Genomic DNA, 20,651 nt, shown 5'->3' on the forward strand with positions numbered 1-20,651 from the left:
CAATTATATTTTCAGGATTACCCAAATCTTTGCCTTTCAACAGCCCATTTTGCAGCTTTCAGTTGTCACAGGTGAATTTTAGTTATTGTTCACTCACTGATGAGCTGTAACTGATTGTGGCTAATAAATGCCATTAATAGAGCCTGGTACGTGGTCCATTATCCACTGCTCTTGTTGGATGTTCCTGCTGACTCTGGGGGATGCTGCATTGACCCTCTAATCTTCACAAAGCCCCTGTTGTGCACACAAGTGCCATTATCAGATTGCATTGTCTGTCACGATTGTCATTGGAATTACGAGCTCCTTCTTCTCAGCCCAGTCTAAGGCACTCATTTAATCTGTTGCTAAACTGAAGTGATGTGTAGTTTGAAGCATTATCTGATTTTTCAGAGATGTGCTAGGAGATGTTCATTAATATTCATTAATATTAATTACTAATTCTAGTCAGTGTTCTTTTTTAGGAACAAATGTCCACGAAGCCCAGCGTATTCTGAGTGAAAGTGGCCTCCCCATCACATCTGCCAATGACCTTGAGGATGCAGCAAAGAAGGCAGTGGCAAGTGTGGCCAAAAAATAACGCCTTGAAGATTATTCTCATGGAAAGTACTTGTGTTTCACAAGGCATCATTCCTGCTGTTATTTCAGAGGATTAATGGAGTTCTCCTCATCAGGCTTGGTGGACTTAATTGGAGATACGCGGCCAACTCAGGCTTGCAAGTTGGGCTTCAGAAATTTCGCAGCTACAATCTTGAACAGCTCGTATGTCTGTATCTAATTTTGGTAATTTTGTTAGTCACAACTGTAGTAAGTAATACTTCACTCCATAAAGCTCTTGTTTGTCTCTCCTTCCAAAATTGTCACTGATAAACTCATGATAAGACAAAATAAGTAATTATTTACTTCTGTCAACACAATTGTTCTTTAACTGAACACATTTAGGTCACCTAATTCACAATATTTTCATTCATGTTTCTATATTGTAAAGGGTCAGCAAACTAATAGTGGGTTTATATTTTTTACAGACTTTTGCAATAATGTAAAAAGGTGTGCTTCCAATACTGTTTTTATTCAAATGAATGATGTTTATTTTCTTTTTTTAGAAATCACTGGTTTTGCCTTAAGATTATTTTCTTTTGTTGATGCCAATGGATACCTCACAATAGGAAAAGGGATTGAGTAGTTGGTAGTGAAAGGACCTCCCACTCTCACTGTGCCTATGAACCATTGAAATGTGATTCATTTCTTTCCTAGTTTTTGGAAATGCCCTGCTGTATTTTCAGATGTAGCAGTGCCATACAGGGGGCTCCAGGAAGATGTGTCTGCCACTAAGGAAATGGCTGCTAACTTTTTAAGATAACCTCTTTTGTAGCAATGTCACTGCTGTGAGGTTTTAAAGATGAGAAAACTGAAGCAGTTTTCTCTCAGGAGCATGGAGAATTCTTCAGTTGATTTAACTTCCAAAAACCATTTCTAATTTATTGGGAATAAAACACAAATGAACTTTTCAAGTTTTAAAGTATTTCCTTCTCAGGCATCCGTAAAAATATGTATAAGAAAAGAAACCCTTAAGTTTCTGTACTCAGATATTGACCAAGATTCATTTTGATTATATACTCTTTTGTAACAGTCAAAATTCAAGCTGTTAGTTACACAAATCGTTCATTCAGGGAACAGAAGGCAATACTAAAGAGCTTGTGTAACTAAAGAACTTGCTACAAATCTCTCTCTGCCCAGGAATTATGTGCTGAAAATCATCAATAAATTTGAACAGTGAACAAATGAGGGGATATCATGATCTGGTCTTGTAAATGGGCAGAGATACAAAATTTTGTGAAATAAATTCCTAATTGTGATTTTTTGAGCAGCTCTAATCAATATCATGTTCTGCTTAGAAAAATGTAAATAAATTTTTCTTGACATTTCCATTAAAACTGTTACATTCAAAATAAATTATCTGCACTAATCTTTGGCTCTCGACACAAAGAGTGCTGATAGGTTGCTATCATCAATTCCTGCAGGTTTTTCCTTCTCCATTTCTTTCTCTACATATTGCTCAAGGAAAAAATGTGTGACCATTAGAACAGCAATAAATATGCCACTAGGTCTGTAGTTATTGACAGAATGAAGGAGAAGGGTATCGTTAGCAGCTTTCTTGAAGGTACGTAAAAGCCACACTGCTCTGAAGGAAGAAATGTTTACCTCACCACAATAAATACAAGAGTTGCACTCTATTTTATATATTTTAATACTGGAAAGATAAGATTCTGTGGAAGAACTGTTTGTGCAATGTTGTCACACACTGTGTCCCTAACTCTAATCTCCAAACCATCCACTGTGCATACACAATTATTATTTTGCAAAGATTAATCTGTGTACACCATTTTGTCAAATAAATGTAAAAATGAACATGTTTATTGACTCTGTGCTTTCTATAAAATAGAAAAATGTTTAATTTGCCTGCGCTCTTCCATTCAGCATTTTGTGACAGGTGGGTGAAATCAAATGCATTGGAATTTAGTTTTAGTTGGGTGATATTTCTATACTCCAACATATGTGCCTTTTATCTAAATAAGTAGATCTTTTTACCTCTGTATGTCTTTTCTTATATGTAGGCTAATGACAGTACATACAAGCTTTATCCCTCTTAAGCCATATACAGAATGGAACAGTATAATTTTTATTTTTCAGATGTAATATGGAAAGTTCCCTAAGCTCTGGTTTGGTATCTTTGAAGGTTTGGTATTTCACAGGCACTGTGCACTGGCTGTAACCAGAGGCTCGGTGTGGTGTTGTGGACTGGTTTGTTTTATTTGTATGGATTGTTTCTCTCAGTGTGCAAATGTGCAAAGTTGGTTTTGGTCTCCCTGGGAAAGGTGTTTTTAGTTGCATTTTGCCCACACAAACCAAACAGCAGCATAAGCAGTGGGTAAATTCCAGCTAATCCCCTCTGTGAAAGCTTTAAGTGGGATTTAATTAGCCTTTAAATCTGGAAATTTCAACCTGTATTAATAAAACTCCATAGGACAGGACACTTTGGAAGGCAAAACAGGAGGAAACTGTTAATGCTGACATTGTGTTACATCTTTAACAAGATACCTTTAAATTCTCACAGCGAAATAGTAACAGCTGGGAGTTCTGGAGTAATGTCCTTAACGAGCACTTACTATCCTATTTGTCAGGCCTGTGCTCCCCTACATCCGGCAAAGCAGCTGGTATCATGCAGAATTGCTGTGATTGGAACAGCATGTCAGTGCAAATCAGTCACAGGATGAGATGCCAAGCAGGGCTGGCTGCCTGGGCCCTGCCCTCCGAGCTGAGCCGTGCCTGGTGCCTGGGGGTGTCGGGCACCTACAAGAGCAGCTGCTGGTTGATGCGTGTCAGGCTGGCCTGGAGGGTTCTCTCGTGCAGGGAGCTGAGCACTGAACTGGCTGAGGGTGCCCAAAACACAGAACTGAGCAGCCTTGCTGGGCTAGAAGAGCCAGGAAATCTGTGCACAGAGCCAGGCAGTGGCCAAACCCTGTCCTAGAGCAAAAACTGTCAACTTACAGAAATCCCCAAACCTCCAAGGCTTAGGGCTTTATTACATGACATGTAGTATGCAAGTTCTCAGTGCTGCTGTAAGCCTCAGCCAATTGAGAGATTTCATTCCTTGTTTTCCTTTTTGCTGCCTTTCAGGAAATTGTAGTGTCTTTTGCAGTCAAGGTCAGCTCTAGCATGGCCAAAGTGGGGCAAAGCAGGTCACTGCACTTTTCAATTTATCATCCAGCTTCTTCCCCCTTCCTCTTCTAAACTTACTGGGTTTTTTCCCCACTTTTCCACCCACACAGCTCACTTCCTGTATTTCATCACTGCTTGTGGTGCTGTTCTCAAAACTGGCTGAGCCCACACCACTGGGTTTTGCTGGGTTCGTGTGGCTGGGCTGGCTGGCCTGGGGCTGAATGAGTTGTATGAGCATCCAGCTGCCCACCTGGGAACTGGGCATGCTCTGGTCAGCCTGTCTGGCGCCAGTGGCAGGGTGCAGGTGGTGCACACCAGCCTGAAAGCCATCCTGGAATTCTCTCAGTGCCTGTCCATTGCTGTCCCGGGTGACAAAGACCTCGGTCTCCTGTGCTCTCCACTCACTTCTGCAGGACAGGAATTAAAGCAGGAGCAGGAGGGGGCTGAGGAGTGTTTGACTTGCCTGTCCTGGAGTGCTGGGCTCTGAAACAGGGCTGAGTTTTCAAGGCTATAGACAGACATATTTGGAATAAATGAGAGGAGTGAAAAGCCTGGGAAAGCTTGGTACCAATGTTAAGGTCTGCTTCAAAGTGAGGAGAAATACTCATCTGCAAGGAGAAAGAGTCTCCCCAAGTTCGGTGTGGACAGGACAAGCAGTGAGGAGCTTTGGCTGTGGTAAGGGACATTGAGGTCAGACTTGCAGGCATGAGGTAAGCCAAGGGATGGGCTGTGAAATCGTCAATGGATGTTTTTTTAGAGTTAGGTGAGCATCTGTCAGGGATGGCTTAAGGAGAGTTGATTTTTGCCTCAGGGCAGAGGGATGGATGAGGTGACCTTCCAGCCTGATTTGATGGGATTTAATGCTTGTTGGAAAGGTTTTGTTTTCTTTTTTCCTCCCTAACTTACAGGTACAGGGAGGAAAAAGGAGGACAGATCTGGTGAATTCTTGAACGAAACTGTTTTTAATTTAGTCACCAAGAATGATCTGCAGCTGCCAGGGAAATGAAAAGCAGATTATGCAAACTCAAGACTTTCCGTAACAATGGGAGCAGTGTTATTGCAATGCATAAAAGGCTGAGCAGAGAATTAGGGGTATCTATCAACTTTAATATGTTTAATTTAAAAAGGAACAGGTTGCACCAACAATTTTTTTCCTACTTAATGAGGCCCATTCATAAGTAGAGTAACAGGATTTGCCTGTCACCCAGAGGAAATCATGGCATGTGTGTTTGTACTTTGGTGCAAAACTTGTGTTGATTGCAGTGATTTAAAACTTTTTCCAGCCCAGCCACAGTCAGTTTGATGTCAGGATCCTTTCATCTGGAGACAGATGCACCCTTGGTAGAATCCTCAACACGTCTGTGTCTTTGTTCAGTCTCACAAAGTACCAGCTAAAGATTAAAAATAAAAGTATACATGGATTATTGCATGTTACTCCTCACAGACAACTGCTGCGAGATAAGATTTGACTTATCCAAGACCTTGTAGCAGATTGCAGAAGGATCTCTAGTGCATAAGGGAATTTGGCCTTCTGCATTTCTGTTCTGCCTGTGTTGGTGGGTGCTGGGTGGTGTAGGGACAGTGACAGCGGAATATTGCACAGCATCTGGCACTCCCCATGTCCTGGGGCCATTCCTCTTCTATAGGACTTAGAGTATTGAAGAGGAAAAAGGGTTTTTGTGTATCTTGGATGAGTGTCAGGCTGGAGACAGGACCTATGTCCATTCTGGTGTGTGGATAGACACAGGCTGCTTCCACTGAGTTCCCCCTTCCACACTCTCTTTCATAAGCATGAAGTGGCCTTGATGGGCAGGCAGAGGGCAGAAAGCTGGGGAGCTCCCAGGACTGGGTGGGGATGGCAGGAGGATTCTCACCGGGCCTTGGGCAGGGCTCTGCTTATCATGTCTGCTGTACCTCACTCTGCCTGCAAGGAAAATCCTCCACATTGGAATTGTGATGGTTTCCCACATCTGCCTTCCTTGTGTCCTTGGAGTCCTGACACTTCATCAAGACAGAGAAAGTAAGAGCAATGCTGTGACGATAACAGTCCCTGGTACAGAAGATGCCTCATTCTGGATCTACTTGTGTTTGCAAAGATGGGGGAATTGGCCCTCAATTCTCAATTAAAACCATGCTAATTTGTAATGAAATCTAACAGGGATAGCCAAGACTGAAGAGAAGGAAGCAACTGACAGAAATAGGTTGCTCCGTGAATTAAGTGCTGTTGGGATGTGCAGCATGATGGGATTTGGAAACTAGGGCCCTTATATTTACCAGAGCAACTCTTCTGAATGCATGGATGAATACAAGCAGGTCATCATCAAGGAGGTGACAGTGACAAAGTATTGGTAAGCAAATCTGGGAAAAGAGGGCTCAGAGAGATCAAGTGTAAGAAATTTTGCATTTCTCTAGATACAGAGGTGAGAAAATGAGAAATTTGATCTTTCTATTATAGTCGACAAAGAATTACAGGGCAGCCAAAGGCCACACAGCTAAACAAAGCTGTTCCCTTTAAGTTTATTTCAAATGTCTCTCTGCTTCAGCACTGTGTCCTTCAAGAGCTTCCCTCTGTAATTGCATGTGGCAGCCTCTTTACAGCTAGGTGCCGACTGCTGCTCCAAAACAGAAACAAAAAATAACAGGCAAGAAAGGCCATTGCAGCTAGTCCTTAGGAGGGATGTTCCTCCTTTGTTTCACAGATGGGTAAGTAAAGGGGGTTAGAAAATGCCATTTACTTCAGGGGCACTGCTCTGTTTGGCTCCATGACTGAACATGGGCCAACACTCAGCAGCTCAATCCCAGTAACAACTCTCCTTCCTTGAGCTTCCATTAAAAGACCTGGCCCTGGAGGGCAGCACAGTTCAGGAAGCAAATGGCATTTGGTGCCCTGCCTTACCTGGCTGCCTGCTTAGCAAAACCAACCTTGTGGCCCAGCAGCGTGGGACCAGAGGCCTCATTCAAAGGGTATTGGCAGCAGCGTGGAGCTGATCACCCACTGCTGTAATATCCTGGGCTGGGGGGAGCCATTCCTGAGCAAGCAGCCCCCTGCAGCTGTGGAGGGACTGCTGCCTTTCAAGAGGAGCCCAGCAGTGCTGCCACTGAACATCAAAGGGCTCATCCTCCCTCTGCCACCAGCACTGGGGAAGATGGGCTTGGCATGGCAAATGCAGACCAGCACTGTCCTGCCCTTATGGCATCTGTGCCATGCACAGACAAGCTCAAACTTTACTAGGAAGGTGTAAATCTTTTCTTTATCATCAACGGATGTCAGGCCTAAAACCCTCTGACCCTGCATAGGTCGTTAGGATGTCCTGACTTGCCCCTGAAATGGGTGCCAGGGAAGTGGGTTGGTGTCGGCAGCTCTATGCAAGGAGCTCCTGGAGATGTTTGGGCAAGATGAGCTGTGGACTTGTCCCTCCTTTTTCCTTACAGAGAAGCTGATGGGGTGATTTTCTCTCTGCCCCTTTTTTTTTACATTTTTGAGGCGGACATTAAAAAAAAAAGGGGCCTTTTAGGAATTCTGGTTGTAGCATTCCTTTCTGATGTCAGTAGAAATTATTAGGGCTTGCCCAAAGAAACCAGTATTAATACAAAGTCAGACAAATTCCCAGTATTTCTCTTGGACTTTCTTAACTCTGTCCATTCACTGAAGTTCAACTTCATTGATTAGAACTGCTCAGCCTAAATCTTGTATTCCCGAAGCGTTGGAAAGCCCTCAGTGCAAGAGGCTTTTTCTGCTGTTTTCCCAAGTGATTTTCCCATATTGTACAGAAGGAGGAATGTGACACAAAGATGTTAATCCCTTTTGAGTTGTGCTCCAAACAAGTATGTGCAAAACACAGGGAAAATGAAGCAATACATTATTTCGCATTTGACTTTTCATACCTATCATATTGTAGCCCTGGTGGAATGCTTGACATAACACACCTCCACAGTTTGTCTGCTGAACATCTGGCAGTCAGTCCTAACATTCGCTTCAGAGAATACTCAGAGCAGAAAGCAAATTTTCTCAGACATGCAGAATGTCACTTGTAAAAGAATGAATCTTTTTTCTGTGTTTACCATGGTGGGAGCAGGACAACGCTGTTCTCATTCCAGTGTCCAGAATGCCGAGTGCTTCCTCATCAAGACAAAACTGTTGAGAGCAAGAGCAGAGTAGTGTCACTGTCAGTTCTCCATGTGCCCAACTCAGCCCTAGAGCTTCAGTCCTATTGATTTCCTTAACAGAAGCCATCTTGATCTTTTCACCACCATCATCTGGATTATATTCATTGTAGAAATTGCTGCTCTTGAACCTGAAGGATTCTCGCTGTCATGCTCCATCTGCTGAACCTGGCTGGCTTGCTCTGCGTGACAGCTGCATTGGATTTTCATGTTGGGAAATTCCCATCTCCATGTCATGAGGCTGCCCTTCGAAAAGGGCTCACTTTGAAAGGACACAGAGGGCTCTGCCAGAGCAGTGCCTCCTTCTAATGATTGATTTCCAGGCTTCATGATTAAGCCTGAGCTTTTTCATGTCACAGCTTAAGTTCTTCCCCAGTTGCTTCCAGATCTTTCAAAGATCTGAAAATGCAGCAACAGCAGGAAAACCCACATTTGCGGGACTTTCATATAGGGTTCCCTTTGTCCTGCCATCTGTTACTGGTGTGACAGAACCACACACACCCTGTGTTCGAGTCTCTTCTAGGATGGGTATTAAAAGCAGGTGATTAAGAAAGTGCCTGTATCACTTCCAGCCTTCAGGACAGAGCTGTGTAATGTTTCTGTGATGTCCCAGGATCACCATCCCTAACTCAGGATATGTGAATCACAATGAAACATTCATGTGGCTACTCAAGAGCAGGTGCTGCTTTAATGGTTTGCAGTAACTCCCATTTACAGAATCACAAAATGATTTGGTTTGGAAAGGACCTTCAAAGATCATCCAGTCAAACCTTCCCCGCCAGCCACCTTCCACTAGACCAGGTTGCTCAAAGCATCATCCAGGCTGGCCTTGAACACTTCCAGGGATGGGGCAGACACAGTTTCTCTGGGCAACCTGTGCCAGGACCTCCCCACCCTCACAGGGAAGAATTTCTTCCCAATGTCTAATCTAAATTCACCATCTTTGTGTTTAAAACCTATACTCCCTGATGAATAGTTCCATTTCTCTTTCGTGTGGCCTCCTTTAGGCACTGGAAGGGGCTTTTTCTTGTAGTATACATAAATGCCATACCATAAAGAAAACTTCAACAGGTAGGATTTTTCCAGAGACTTCACCCCTTCAATCTTCCTTCCATTCTGTCTTTCCCCAGAAAAGGCAAAAGAAACCCCAGACTGGTAAAAGAAAATTAGTAAATACATCCTGTATTTACTGTAATGTTTCATTTCTCAGGCCTGAAGCACAAGCAGTGTGCAGGGTGAAGGCTGCCCTCGCAGCCCTGGTGGTTCTGATCTGCTGCCACTGGGTGAACTCTGGGCTGGGAGGAGCTGCTGTGGCCCCTTGGTTCCCCTCCCTTCCCTGCATCTCCAGACTGGCTGGGGGCCAGCAATTAGAAACTAATTGAGAAGCTTTAAGAATGCATCTTTCCCATTCCTTCTGCTCTGTTTAATCCTCTCAGAATCCCCAGCAGAATTCTTCACAAGGGATTTTGCACCGCATTCATGTTTGCTCGGTGTCTGCAGTTGAAGCAGGTGTCTCAGCAGAGTGGGGCTCTTTGGGGACCTGGGAGGGACTCAGTTTTCCTGGTTTTCTCTGCTGCTCTGTCCTCCTGGGCACTCTCTGTTTTGGCACAAACTGGGAGGGCACCTGCCTGCATAAGCGTGTCCAGGTCCAGTACCTGCATTGATCGGGGTGGTGTGGAGATCATGACACGGATCTGTAACACTGGCAGGCCTTTCTGTGCTTTTCCCTTACCTGAGTTTAATATTGAAATCTGTTGCTATTGATAGCCTGGGAACTTCCCAGATGCAGGGAGAAAGTGGCTTCATCTCCTCACTGTCTTCTGGCCATTTCTGGATTGTTGCATCCTTTGCCTGGCAGCGAGGAGCCCTGATCAGTGACCACCATTGTACCCAGCAGTAGCCAAACATGCAACACTAAAGCCAGGCAGTGCCTTGGGGAGCCACAGATCCCCTTCTGCTTTGTAAGTCTTCCCCCTGACCTGTAAAGCATTCCTTCCTATTATGATTATTCCTTAGTTACAGATGTTTATTCCCTCCGTACAGCAGGGAGTGCAAACGTTCACCCCCTCCCTGCAACTTCTCCCTTGGCTCCACATCTCCTTCCTGCTCACCCCTCTCCTGGCATCCTCCTGCTGCTTTTGTCTAGGCATTCCAGATTGCCAAGGGAGGGTCAGGAGTGTGTTGAACCTTTGTTTTCATCCTTAGGCTCTGCCAATTCCATGGAGGATGGGTCAGACCCCACGTTATCGTTGTCACAGCTCTTGTCAGTTTTGGGAGATTTAGCCTCCCAAAGGAAGAACTTTCTGAGCACAAGCACTTAAATGCTCAGTAAGTAGAAAACAAGAAACTGCTTTGTTGTTTAGACCAAGATGCTCCCTAGCAAGGGGGAAGATGTCTGGAACAGGTTTTGAAAGCACAGAACAGGCATGGCCACCCTCATCCTTCCTCCTCCTGCAGAGCGGCTGCACAGGAGTGTCCGGGATTGTGAGAAAGCAGCTTTGTGTCACTTCGCTTTTCCCTCTGTTTGTTTCAGTTCCCCAGCCCACTTACCAGTGGAGAACCTGTTTCCGTGGGTTTAGTGCTCACCTCTGATAAAGCTCATCAAGAGATTTATGAAAGTAATGTATTAACATCATGGTCTGTCAAGTGTCAATAAGCAAAATAAAGCACTCAGACATTGCAGTTATAGACATCCAGCAATTAAGGCATTTGATGAAAGTATTTTATGAGGGTATATATTACCATTTGGTTCAATTATTCTGCCATTAAACATTAAGAATAATTGAACCAAATGGTGCCTGATAGAAGGAATACATCTGCTCTGATGAATTCCTGCCAAAAGGCACTTGGAATCTTAGTAGAAGCATTTTGTCAACCAAGATAACAGTATTTTTCTCTCCAGCTGATAAAGCAGGGCTTTTGAATCTTATTTATGACGTATAAATTGGCTAATTTGTTACCAATATCAAACAGCTCATAAGAATCAGGCAGTGTAATAGCTAACAAAATACTGACAGCTTCATCACTTGCTGACTGCATGGAGTACAATATATGCTCAATTAATAGAGAGTGCAATTATCACAGAAACTGTGAGCAAGAGCTAATTATACAGAAGCCAATCAAAACCAGCCCAAAGCAAGGCAGAATCTATTTCAAGAAACTTGAGGTATTTTTTTTCTATTTTTACTTCTTGCTGGGTTTTTTTCTGATCTCCATATTTGCCCCACCTCCACAAGAGAAGAGGGGAGGTGGCACCAACAGGAAGAGTAAGTCAAATTCCTGTCCATAATGCTGTGGTTCCAATTTCCAGTAGCACAGGTTCCAGTTTCCATGTGAAACAAAATCACACTGCTTTGCTGTTTAAACACATTGTAATTTTGGTGTAACAAGGGATAACCGAAACACAGCTGCATCCTTTCCCTAGGATATGAGAGATTTGCACACAGTGACAGATGGGGACACTTTTAAAGGAGATTTAAGAGAACATCTCAATATGTATTTTCAAAAAAATTTATGTGCTCAAGGAAGTGGGAAGGGAGTGCCCTCAGGGAAGGGCAGCTTTTAATTATGGGATAAATACAGCACTTGACTTGTTAAGTTCCGGATGGTCTCTTAAACACTCAGTGGTGGATGAAGTGAGAGGTCAATCTGCTGCTTTCACTGAAGCTGAAGGAAAAAAAAATCTATATGGAAATATTGATTTAATCGATTTTCTTTGGCCTTGATTTCCTGTAGCTCTCATACTTTGGGTAGTGTTGGTCAGTCTTGGAAATATCCAAAAATATGAAAATCTGGAGAAATTTTTAAAAAAAGAAAAATCCCACTGGAGGCAGATCGTGTGAAGGGCCAAGAATTCTCCACTGTTTCAGAAACTGAGAATATTTTGAATGATCCTGGTTATATTCAGCAAATTAATGATCATTCCTGACCCTGGAATTATTTAATTTTCCATTAATGGGAGTTTTAATTAGAAATGTTGATCTTTTACATACCACCACATTTAGAGGCCAAAAATTAAATATAATAATAATAAAAAAAAAAAACCAACCAAAAAAACCCCCAAAAAATAAAACCAAAAAACTAACCCTAAACCACCTGAAATCCATGACCTGGCAGCCACAGGTAGCCTTCTGCTCAGTAGAGTCCTTTCTAGAATTAGGAAGCAAAGTGTTTTACTCACAGGTGACTGGAAAAGGGACTTGTTTTTCCCCTCTGAGGACAATAATCTTCACTCGAAGTACTGTGGTTGAAGATTTATTTTTGCAGTTGAAGATAAATGGCCATTTGGAATGGATGTTATTCACTGAAAGTTAAGAAATAAGAGTTTATACTGAAACCAAAGGAATGTTGTCCTGGTTTTGATTGATTCATATGACAAAACCTGAGTTTTCCTGTGGTAGAGCCAATGCCTGTTTTCTTTCCTGGAATTTTTTGCTGTTGCTGTTGTTCTGCTTCGATAAAGAGACTTTGGATGCATGAATTGTACTCAAGATGTGCTGTTACATTTTGGAAGCTTCTCTGTGTCCTTTATGGGAAAAGAAGTTGTTGGGTACCAAGGGATTTCAGAGAGAGGTGGGGTCAAAATTTTTCTTTCCTTATTTTTCTTTTTAATTTTATGCTAAAGCTATTCCCTGAATTTGCTGGCTGCAAAACCCTCTAGTTCACAGCCTGCATCTTTGCATCCGTGTATTCTCTGCTTGGTGAAAAACAAGGTTGTTTACCCGTGGAAATGATCAATGGCTCCTGCGGGCCCCGGCTCAGCAAAGACATCCCGCAGCAGGAAACCACTTAAGCATGTGCTTTGCTGTAAGCAAAGATGGAAGGGAGAAGTTGTGTTCCCTGAACAACGATGGATAGGTGCTGATGGGGTTTTTTAGTTCATTTTTATCTCTGAGGGGTTTATTAGATTTTCACCTACTTCAGCTGTATTGTAACCGGGACCTGCAGAGGAGTTTTTTGCTTGCACCACCTGGAAGAGCACCTTGTCCCCCTGGACCCGGTTCTCAGAGCTGTCACCCAGCACTGCTGCTTCAGGATTAAACCCTGGCACTATTTTTGCTGGAGAGCTGATTCTGGTAAGCTGCACCCCTGGCTCAGTGCTGGGTGATCTGACCTGGTGGGAGTCCCCCTCATGGTTTAAGGTGTGTGCACTCCATGTGCTCTGCCATCCCTGAAAGCACATCCACAGGGCTCAGTGACTCTCCCAGGGAGCTGAAAATCTGGGCCAGATCCTGAGATGACTGGGATTTGGAAGATAAAATTAGTGCTGCCCTGCGCCTGAGAATTAGCCTTTGTCAGCTCTTGAGTGGTTTATCCTGCATGCCAGCCCTGATGAGGGAGGGATTCCAGCTGGAGTGGGACCAGAGCTCATGGGCTCACCCCACTGCCATGGCAGGGAAGGAGCTCAGCCCCTTCAGACCTGAGCTCTGCTGTGCTCTTGAGCATCATCATCAGATACAAAGCTGTGTGGATGGGCAGAGCTGCTCACAGGAAAGGCACTGGATGCTGTGCAGGAGACCTGCCTTTTGTTCATGGCTCCCAGCTGGTCTCCTGGGGTACCAGGACAAAACCCCTTTTTATTTCTTTGTACCTCAGTTTGCTATCTGCAAAATGACATTGGTTTCTTTTGTAAAACCCAGGGCTGAAGAGTGATATTGCTATTTACTGCTGTATGAAATTCACCATTGTTAGCTTATTCAATGTCATTTTTTCCATGATTTAAAAAATACCCTTAGTGGTTGCATTTATTTTCTTCAAACCTTTAGAGCTGTGAAGCCTTTCACTTTCTCTGACAGCCATTTAAATCCAGCTTTTTTCAGTTTCTGGTATAAACTTCCAAAGAAGAATAGTGTTGGCATGCTGGGTTAAATAGTTATTTGATGCTTAATATCTTTGCACTTGCAAGTTCTCCAATATAACTCCTCTAAACTCCAAAATGAGTTTTTCTTGGTCCATTTATGACTAATCACATTAATCCTCTTCTCTGGGTCTGATGCTAAAATGCAGCATTTCTGTGCTCTTCCTGAGACACATTGTCAGAGCAGCAGAGAATGGAATGGATAATAATGCTCCCAAGAATTCAGCCCCCTGTTGTACCTCTGCCAACAGAAATTCCAGGGCTGCTACAATTTGCATGGACTGTGAGATTTGCAGAGTTGAAAGGATTGGGAAATCCTTCGGCAAAAGCAAAAACAGATTTTCCCAAACATTGTTCCTTTGCCTGGACACAGCTGTCCAGCAGCATTCAGTGGACAGGAGTGCCCAGGGCTGGCTCAAGGCTCCTCTGCAGGCAAAACCAAAGGAGAGGTAACCCATGGCTGGGTTTCCTGGGCACAAAAAGGGAAGAAGTGCTGTGAGCAGGGAGGAGAAGACACTAAGTGTTTGGGAGCCTGTTGTGACAGTTCTGTTATTCCCAGTGCAGCTCAGAGCTGCTCTCTGCAGTGTTTCATAGCTAAGAATTTGCAAAGCAGGGACTGGACTCCATTTCCTGATTGAAAATAATGTTCCACTGGCATTGGGTGCTTGCTCTGCCAGCTGGGACAATCAGGCAGGGCATTTTCCTGCCCAAACCCCAGTTTGTTTATCTACCTGCATGTGAGTCAGCAAGCCTCACTCTAAGCAGGTGTTAGAGCTTTGCTGGGTCAGAGCTAATGTAAAGCTCTAAGTGCTTTCCAACAAAAAAGGAACAGAACTGTTTAGTCCAGACACTCATTAGCACTGCCACCATTTGTCAAGAACATTTTGCCGCTCTCTCTGCTCCACAGTTTGCTCCGTGCATGTTCAATATTCATGTTTCCATATACGTCATTTGTTCTGTGGTCAAATCTCTCCCAGGGTTCAGGGCCTTGGCTGTGGGCAGCTAATTCTTTGGGTTGTCTTCTCCTATCAGGACATGAAAATGTATGCTTGATCTAGTCAAGTACTAATCAAGGCTTGAATGACTCCCAGTATTCCTCCTGTTCATTTTGATTTGGGAATATATCAACCGCAGAGCAAAACGGTGTTTCTCAGCAGTGTGTCACAATGATTGGTTGTATAGGTGTCACAATTCTGCAAGAAATACAGCAAGTTCTGCTCTATTGTCAGGAGTGCTGCCTCATGGGGAGGCATTTGCAACTAAAACTGTTGCTCATTTGCAGAATCTGTAAGAAGAATGAAACCTTGACTGGAAATATGCTGGAAAGCTGTCATAATAAATTTGACATAATATGCATGACATGGATGGATAGATCATTGTTTGCCAGGCTTGGCAAATAAAATTGGTGTTGTGGAGTCAGAATTACAGGGGGAGAGAAACATTGTTCTACAAGGCATGTTTCAGAGAGGAACCAAATCTGAAATAGCTATATATTTTACTTGTGCTTAAATTGAATAATAAAAAAGGCTTGCTCAGAAATCTTACTGTGCCTGGGAACACACATTACTTTTTTTGTTCTTCTGAGCTTCTTAGAAAGTTTCCTACTCATAAATAGAAGCACCTGCTTATCTGTTATTTCTTTTTAATGTTATTAAAAGATATTTAAGAAGAAGGAGTGAGATACCTAAGAAAGAGAGCAGAGAAACAGCTGTGTAGTGTTGTACCAGGGAGAGCTGTAGGACAAGAATTTTAAATTTTACTTGAGGTATTGTGCTCCCATTCTGAGTGCTCTTGCAAGTTCCCTGTATGTCTTTGGCAAATTACTCATTCTCTTTGGTCTGTGTTTTGAAAAGTCATCTTCAGGTTTGATGTTTGCATTTCCAGCTGGGTAGCTTCTGGAGGACCTGTGTGAAATATATAAACTGTATGCAACAGTTCCACTTTGGAGTTTTGTACCCTACCGTTTATCTGTCTGCGTCTTTCAAACCAGGATTATGTCTTATTATACGCACATGTAATTTCTAGCCCAAACCAAATCCGAACAGTTGGATGATATAGAGCAGTTACAAGTACATAAGCTCTCAGTAAAATACTGCAGCAATGGGTAAAAGGCATGAATTTGAATAGCTGGGAATTGCAGCTTGCAAAAACAGGCTAGAATTTTGAATTTTATAGTAGAAAATAGCAATTTTCTGTTCTGGAGATTTCAGCAAAATATCCCTGGAATGCAGTACCACTTCTGGCATGTACAGGGCTTGATTCTGAAGCATGCTGTGGTATTTACACTTTGCTTTAAAAAGCAGCTGTGGGTCCATCCCAGCCACATCCAGACTCCATCCATGAGTTCCAGCTATGAGATTTAGGGCAGCAGTTTTCCAAAGTTCTTAAGAGAACAAGTCTTCAAAAATCCTTAAGTTCTCCGTGTCTTTTCTGGGAACAATTGCACCTTAGAAGGGTGAGGACTTTCAGCAGGCAGCTCTACCTGAATAGGGACAGCTGGAGGACAAAAAGTATTCTTCCCAGAGGAAGTACAGAAGGTATTCTTCCCAAAGGAAGGGCAGATTAATTTTGGCCCCAACAGTAAGAGATGCAAAATCTAAGCAAGCATGGAAATTGCCCTCATTAAACAGCAAAGCAATTTGCAGAGAACAAGCTGCAGCTGATGACATTCAGGGAGAGGGGAAGTCACTCTTGGAGTGTTGAAAGTAGGAATACACCTATGGAAATGCTCAGTGAGCAGAGGCAGGCAAAGACTCACTCTCTCTTCCCTCCTGGTGCTGATAAGGGACTCTGGGGCCAGTGGTGCTGCCCAGCCCAGACAGAACATCATTAATATTCCTGACTTGTGGCTCTGGGCTGCTTTGACACCAAGGAAAATGAATCAGCAAAAGAGAAGTTTGTCCTGTTGATTTCTACATTAGGGAGCATAGTGTGAAAAGCTGTTTTTTTACCTTGGAGCAAAATTTTGTGGAAATGTCCAGATGTTCAGACAGGAAGATTCTGTGTGATCCCCAGTCTGTGACAGGTCCACTCAGCTGGGCCAGGGTGGGCAGTGTGAACTCGGGGCCCTTGGCCTCCCCCAGCCTGTCTGCATGGTTGTTCAAGCTCCCTGGAGGGTTCTCCTTGGAGCTGGGTGAGGTGCTCAGGTGGCAGCCAGCCCTACAGTGGCAACAGGGACTGAGGCCCAGGAGGATGGAGTCATTCAGGCAGGAGAGAGCTGGGGATCCTTCCTTCCCCCCTGGAGACATGGCAATGGTTTTGGGATCATGTGGGTTGTCAGCTCTGCCTTGAGTGGGAGAGTGGTGCTGACACAGGGCTGACAGGGAAGATGTGTCCCCTGAGCACACAAATAACATTATGGAATTCGGTAGATCCAGTTGCCACTTCCATGCCCTGCCCAGAGTCTTTCCTCAGCCCTGGGGACAGGCAGTGACTGCCCTGGTGGTGAGAAATGGAGCCCAGATGTATGTCTGTCTCTGCCAGGGGAGAGACTGAGCCTCCAGCTCAGCACACAGGCACTGAGTGCTTTCATGTTATTAATGCCCTGTCTCACCTCTAGTTTAATCATAATCAGTTAATGGTGCAATCCAGAACTCAGCTGGGGGACATCATACCTTTGAAAGGGGATGCAGCCAGGAGCTGGGTTCTGCAGGGTGTGAGGGGCAGGCCAAGCTCTGTAGGATCCACCCCTCACAGCCTCCTTCTTTTGGTTGTTTGAGGAAAAAGGATCTATGCTGGCCATCAGCACCTGTTTGTCAGTGCCCAGATCCCAGACACCTGTCTGAGAGAAGAAGGCTGACAGGAGAGGTGGATTTACACCTTTGGAAGGTTTCATGCTGCAGGTCTCTCTCCTTACAAACCAAATTTTTGTTTTGTACGAGGGGACTAGGAAGCAGCCCAGGCAGTAACTGTCTGGGCAGCCAGAAGACAGCTCCCTTTGGGCTTGGATGAAGGCCACCATCTCACCCACCTGCACAGCAGACACAGGGACAGCAATGTTTTCTTAGCAGCACTGGCTGCTTCCTGTGTGCCCGTGGAAAATTGGGAGAGATAAATGTTTTTGCACTCTCACCAACAAGCTGTCTGTGTGGGGATGAAGGTCACCTTGCAACAACTCAGACCAATTATCTGAAGGAGGTTAGATCTCTGTCCTCTCCCTTTATATTATTCTCATAAGCTGCATTTTTGGCATCACTTAGAAGCCAGGAACATATCAAACCTGCATATGTCAAATGCTATTGACATCAAATACCTTTCATCGAGTCCCAAGCCTCTTGGCGTCTTTTGAGCTCTGCACCCAGGAAAGTGGCTTGTCAGAGATGATTTTTCCAACTGAGGAAGCAAGTAGCATAATGAGACAGTGTAGCTTCAGCACACACCTTCCAACAAGTTTCCCAACTGCTCAGAAACCAAAACATGAGCCTGAATAGTAATTAGCCCATGAAGAAAGCTGGGGATACAAGGAATGTATGAACTGTATTAGCAAAGCATTTATGGCCCCTCATTACCATTCTCTGAAAGCATTTCTGTCTGCATTTCCCATTTTCAGCAGCCAAGATCATAGAATTATAGAACAGAAACACAAAACAAAAATCCAACTGCGTCAAGTGGCACGAGCAAGATTGCGGCAGGAAATTACCCAGATGTGCCAGGTGCTGTGCAGATGTGCTCAGCACTCAGGAAAGCCCTCAAGCTGCCTACAGATCTGCTGCTTCTGGGCTTCACAGCAATTGGGAGGTATTTTTTCTCCACCCAGGATGCCACTCTTCCCAGGCTGGGGCAGCACATATGGTCAGAGAGAAAAGCCCATCAGTTTCTGCACAATCTGGATCTGCTCACAAATAACTTTGTTGGGTTTTTTTATATTTCTTCTCCAGGGTAATAGAGGGTGAGCACCGACCTGGGAACACGCAGCCCCCAAATACCTCTGTCAAAGGTATTGTCAAAGGTACAAAGGACCTTGCAATGAGGCCCCTTTTCCCCTATCAGCCCTGAGTTTCCCAGGTGATAGAACTGCTCAGCTGTACTGAGTTTTGAAGGGTTGCCTGTTGTAAAATCTGAACTCCAGAGAGGCAGCCTGAAGAGCTGGATGCTGCTGGAGGAAGCTCCATGAGCTAACTGAAATAAGTTAATGTTGCTCTGGACAGCCATAGGTCTCATACCACCTGAACAACATATATTACAGGTATTTTCTTTTTTTCCTTTTATTTTATCTTTTTTTTTCCCTCTGAATTCACACAGTTTCAATATTCCACACTTTAGTTTTATTCCTTCTCTTCACACATGCTCAGACTAAAATATCAGGGGAAGAGTCTTCATCTTTCTTTCATGGTCATTTATGAGGTTCTTTATGTGGGTTTGTTTTCTTATTTAAACCATGACTCAATTCCACAAGAAGGAAAAAAATGATTTCAGGGCTCACCTTCCTCATCTGATGAGATGAGGAACCCATCAGTGAATTATCTTCTCTAATTATCTATTATCTTTATTAGCTTTTATTTTCCAAGATAAAAAATATGTATGTTCAAGAAAGCTCTTGGCAATGCTGGAAGATAAGGTTGGGAAAGTGAATGAAAATTGGCACAATTTTCTGGACATATTTTCTCAGTCATTTGTGAAAACATTTGTTTATATGAGCCTCTAGAACAACCTGACTTGGAAGAGTTTTCAGTAAGGGACAAATATTGGAAAAAATCTTGTTACTTTTCAGTAATGGCACACTGGAATCTGGGCTTCCCCCAAAAAAGTAGATTTAGCAATTAGCACAGAAATTTGTGGATAGATTGTCTTTGAAACTGCCCAGGCCTTAGGCAAAGTCCAAAATGGCTCTGGCCTGCTCCAACCTTTGCAGTTGCTCACAGAAATACCCTTTTCATCAGCTAGCACAGAAACCATGACTTTCCCTCTGCTGCTGTGACCTGTTCCTTCATCAGGCCACTAGAAGACACTTTGCCCTTGTCTTTCCCCAGTCATCAAAGGTTCTTTCTTCTCTGCCCTCCTCAAAGCCTAAAACCATAAATAAATTACGTATTCTCCCTAATTAATGTGGTGATTTTTACAGAAATAATTTATGTCTCCACATCCTTCACCGCTGTGAGGCTTCTGTGCTCATTAGATTACTCCTTCCCTGTCTGAAATGTTTGATGGCTGTTCCATTGGTGGCCAGCACTGTGCTATGAACTCCCAAAGGTGGGATGCTGAGGAGATGCTGAATGTCTGGAACTGGTGGAGTCTGGGTTTCTGCTGGAGCTTCTATGCAGTGCTGGGAGAAAAGGAACAGGTAAGCAACAAAACCCAGCCCTGATGCGTGTCCAGGGTCACTCAGCAGCTCAAACACCACCAGCAATGACTGGGGTGCCTCCCAAGTCCCTGCTGATTATTCAAAAGATTGCTTTTGTATAAAATAACTTGCAAGATGTGACTCACGGTAAGCACTGCTAATAAGATTCAGGATGAGCAATAGTTTAATGGTCTGACACACTAGAAAATATTTTTGTCCCTATTCATGCTGTTAACAGTGATTCATCAAGGATTGAGGTGGTGGAGCTGCAGGTCCTTTTCAGACATGCTCAGAGTCCTTTTTTCCAGGCGATGTGAGGTGTGTGCCCTGACCTGATACAAAATCTGCAGTTGCCACACATTTCCTGTTTCAGCCATTAAATGAGCAGTGCTGTTTAAGGAGCAGTTGTGTTCTGAAATGCTCCTTCAAGGACTTGTTGGATCAGTTACATTAAAACTGCAGAGCAATAGTGTCTTCAATAGACTTGTGCTGGGAGAGTTACTTGCCCTACTTAACGTATTCATAGAAAGCTACAGATGTACATTTTGCTTTTTTACAGGTCAAGCAGGGGGAATCACTGCTGAATCAACGTATCTGACTCCTCCAACACCCAAATTTACAAAGAATACATTC

General features: G+C 43.7%; 1 protein-coding gene across 3 annotated transcripts in view; it reads left to right on the plus strand.

The window, feature by feature from the left end:
• SUCLG2 (succinate-CoA ligase GDP-forming subunit beta) overlaps positions 1-2,410 on the plus strand; it is a 113,457-nt gene extending 111,047 nt beyond the window's left edge. For 2 of the 3 annotated variants that reach the window (XM_042014424.1, XM_042014433.1), the window contains one exon: positions 462-2,410. In XM_042014424.1, the coding sequence (XP_041870358.1) occupies positions 462-577 (116 nt within the window). In that variant the 3' untranslated portion in view covers positions 578-2,410. Of the gene's footprint in view, positions 1-448 lie in introns of all 3 variants that reach the window. The other variant, XM_042014442.1, reaches the window with a different exon arrangement.
• The last annotated feature ends 18,241 nt before the right edge of the window (positions 2,411-20,651 follow it).

This window comes from Corvus kubaryi, unplaced genomic scaffold, assembly GCF_017639235.1.
Source record: "Corvus kubaryi isolate FWS band 111438036 unplaced genomic scaffold, C.kubaryi_AGA036_p1.0 136, whole genome shotgun sequence".
Lineage (NCBI taxonomy): Eukaryota > Metazoa > Chordata > Aves > Passeriformes > Corvidae > Corvus > Corvus kubaryi.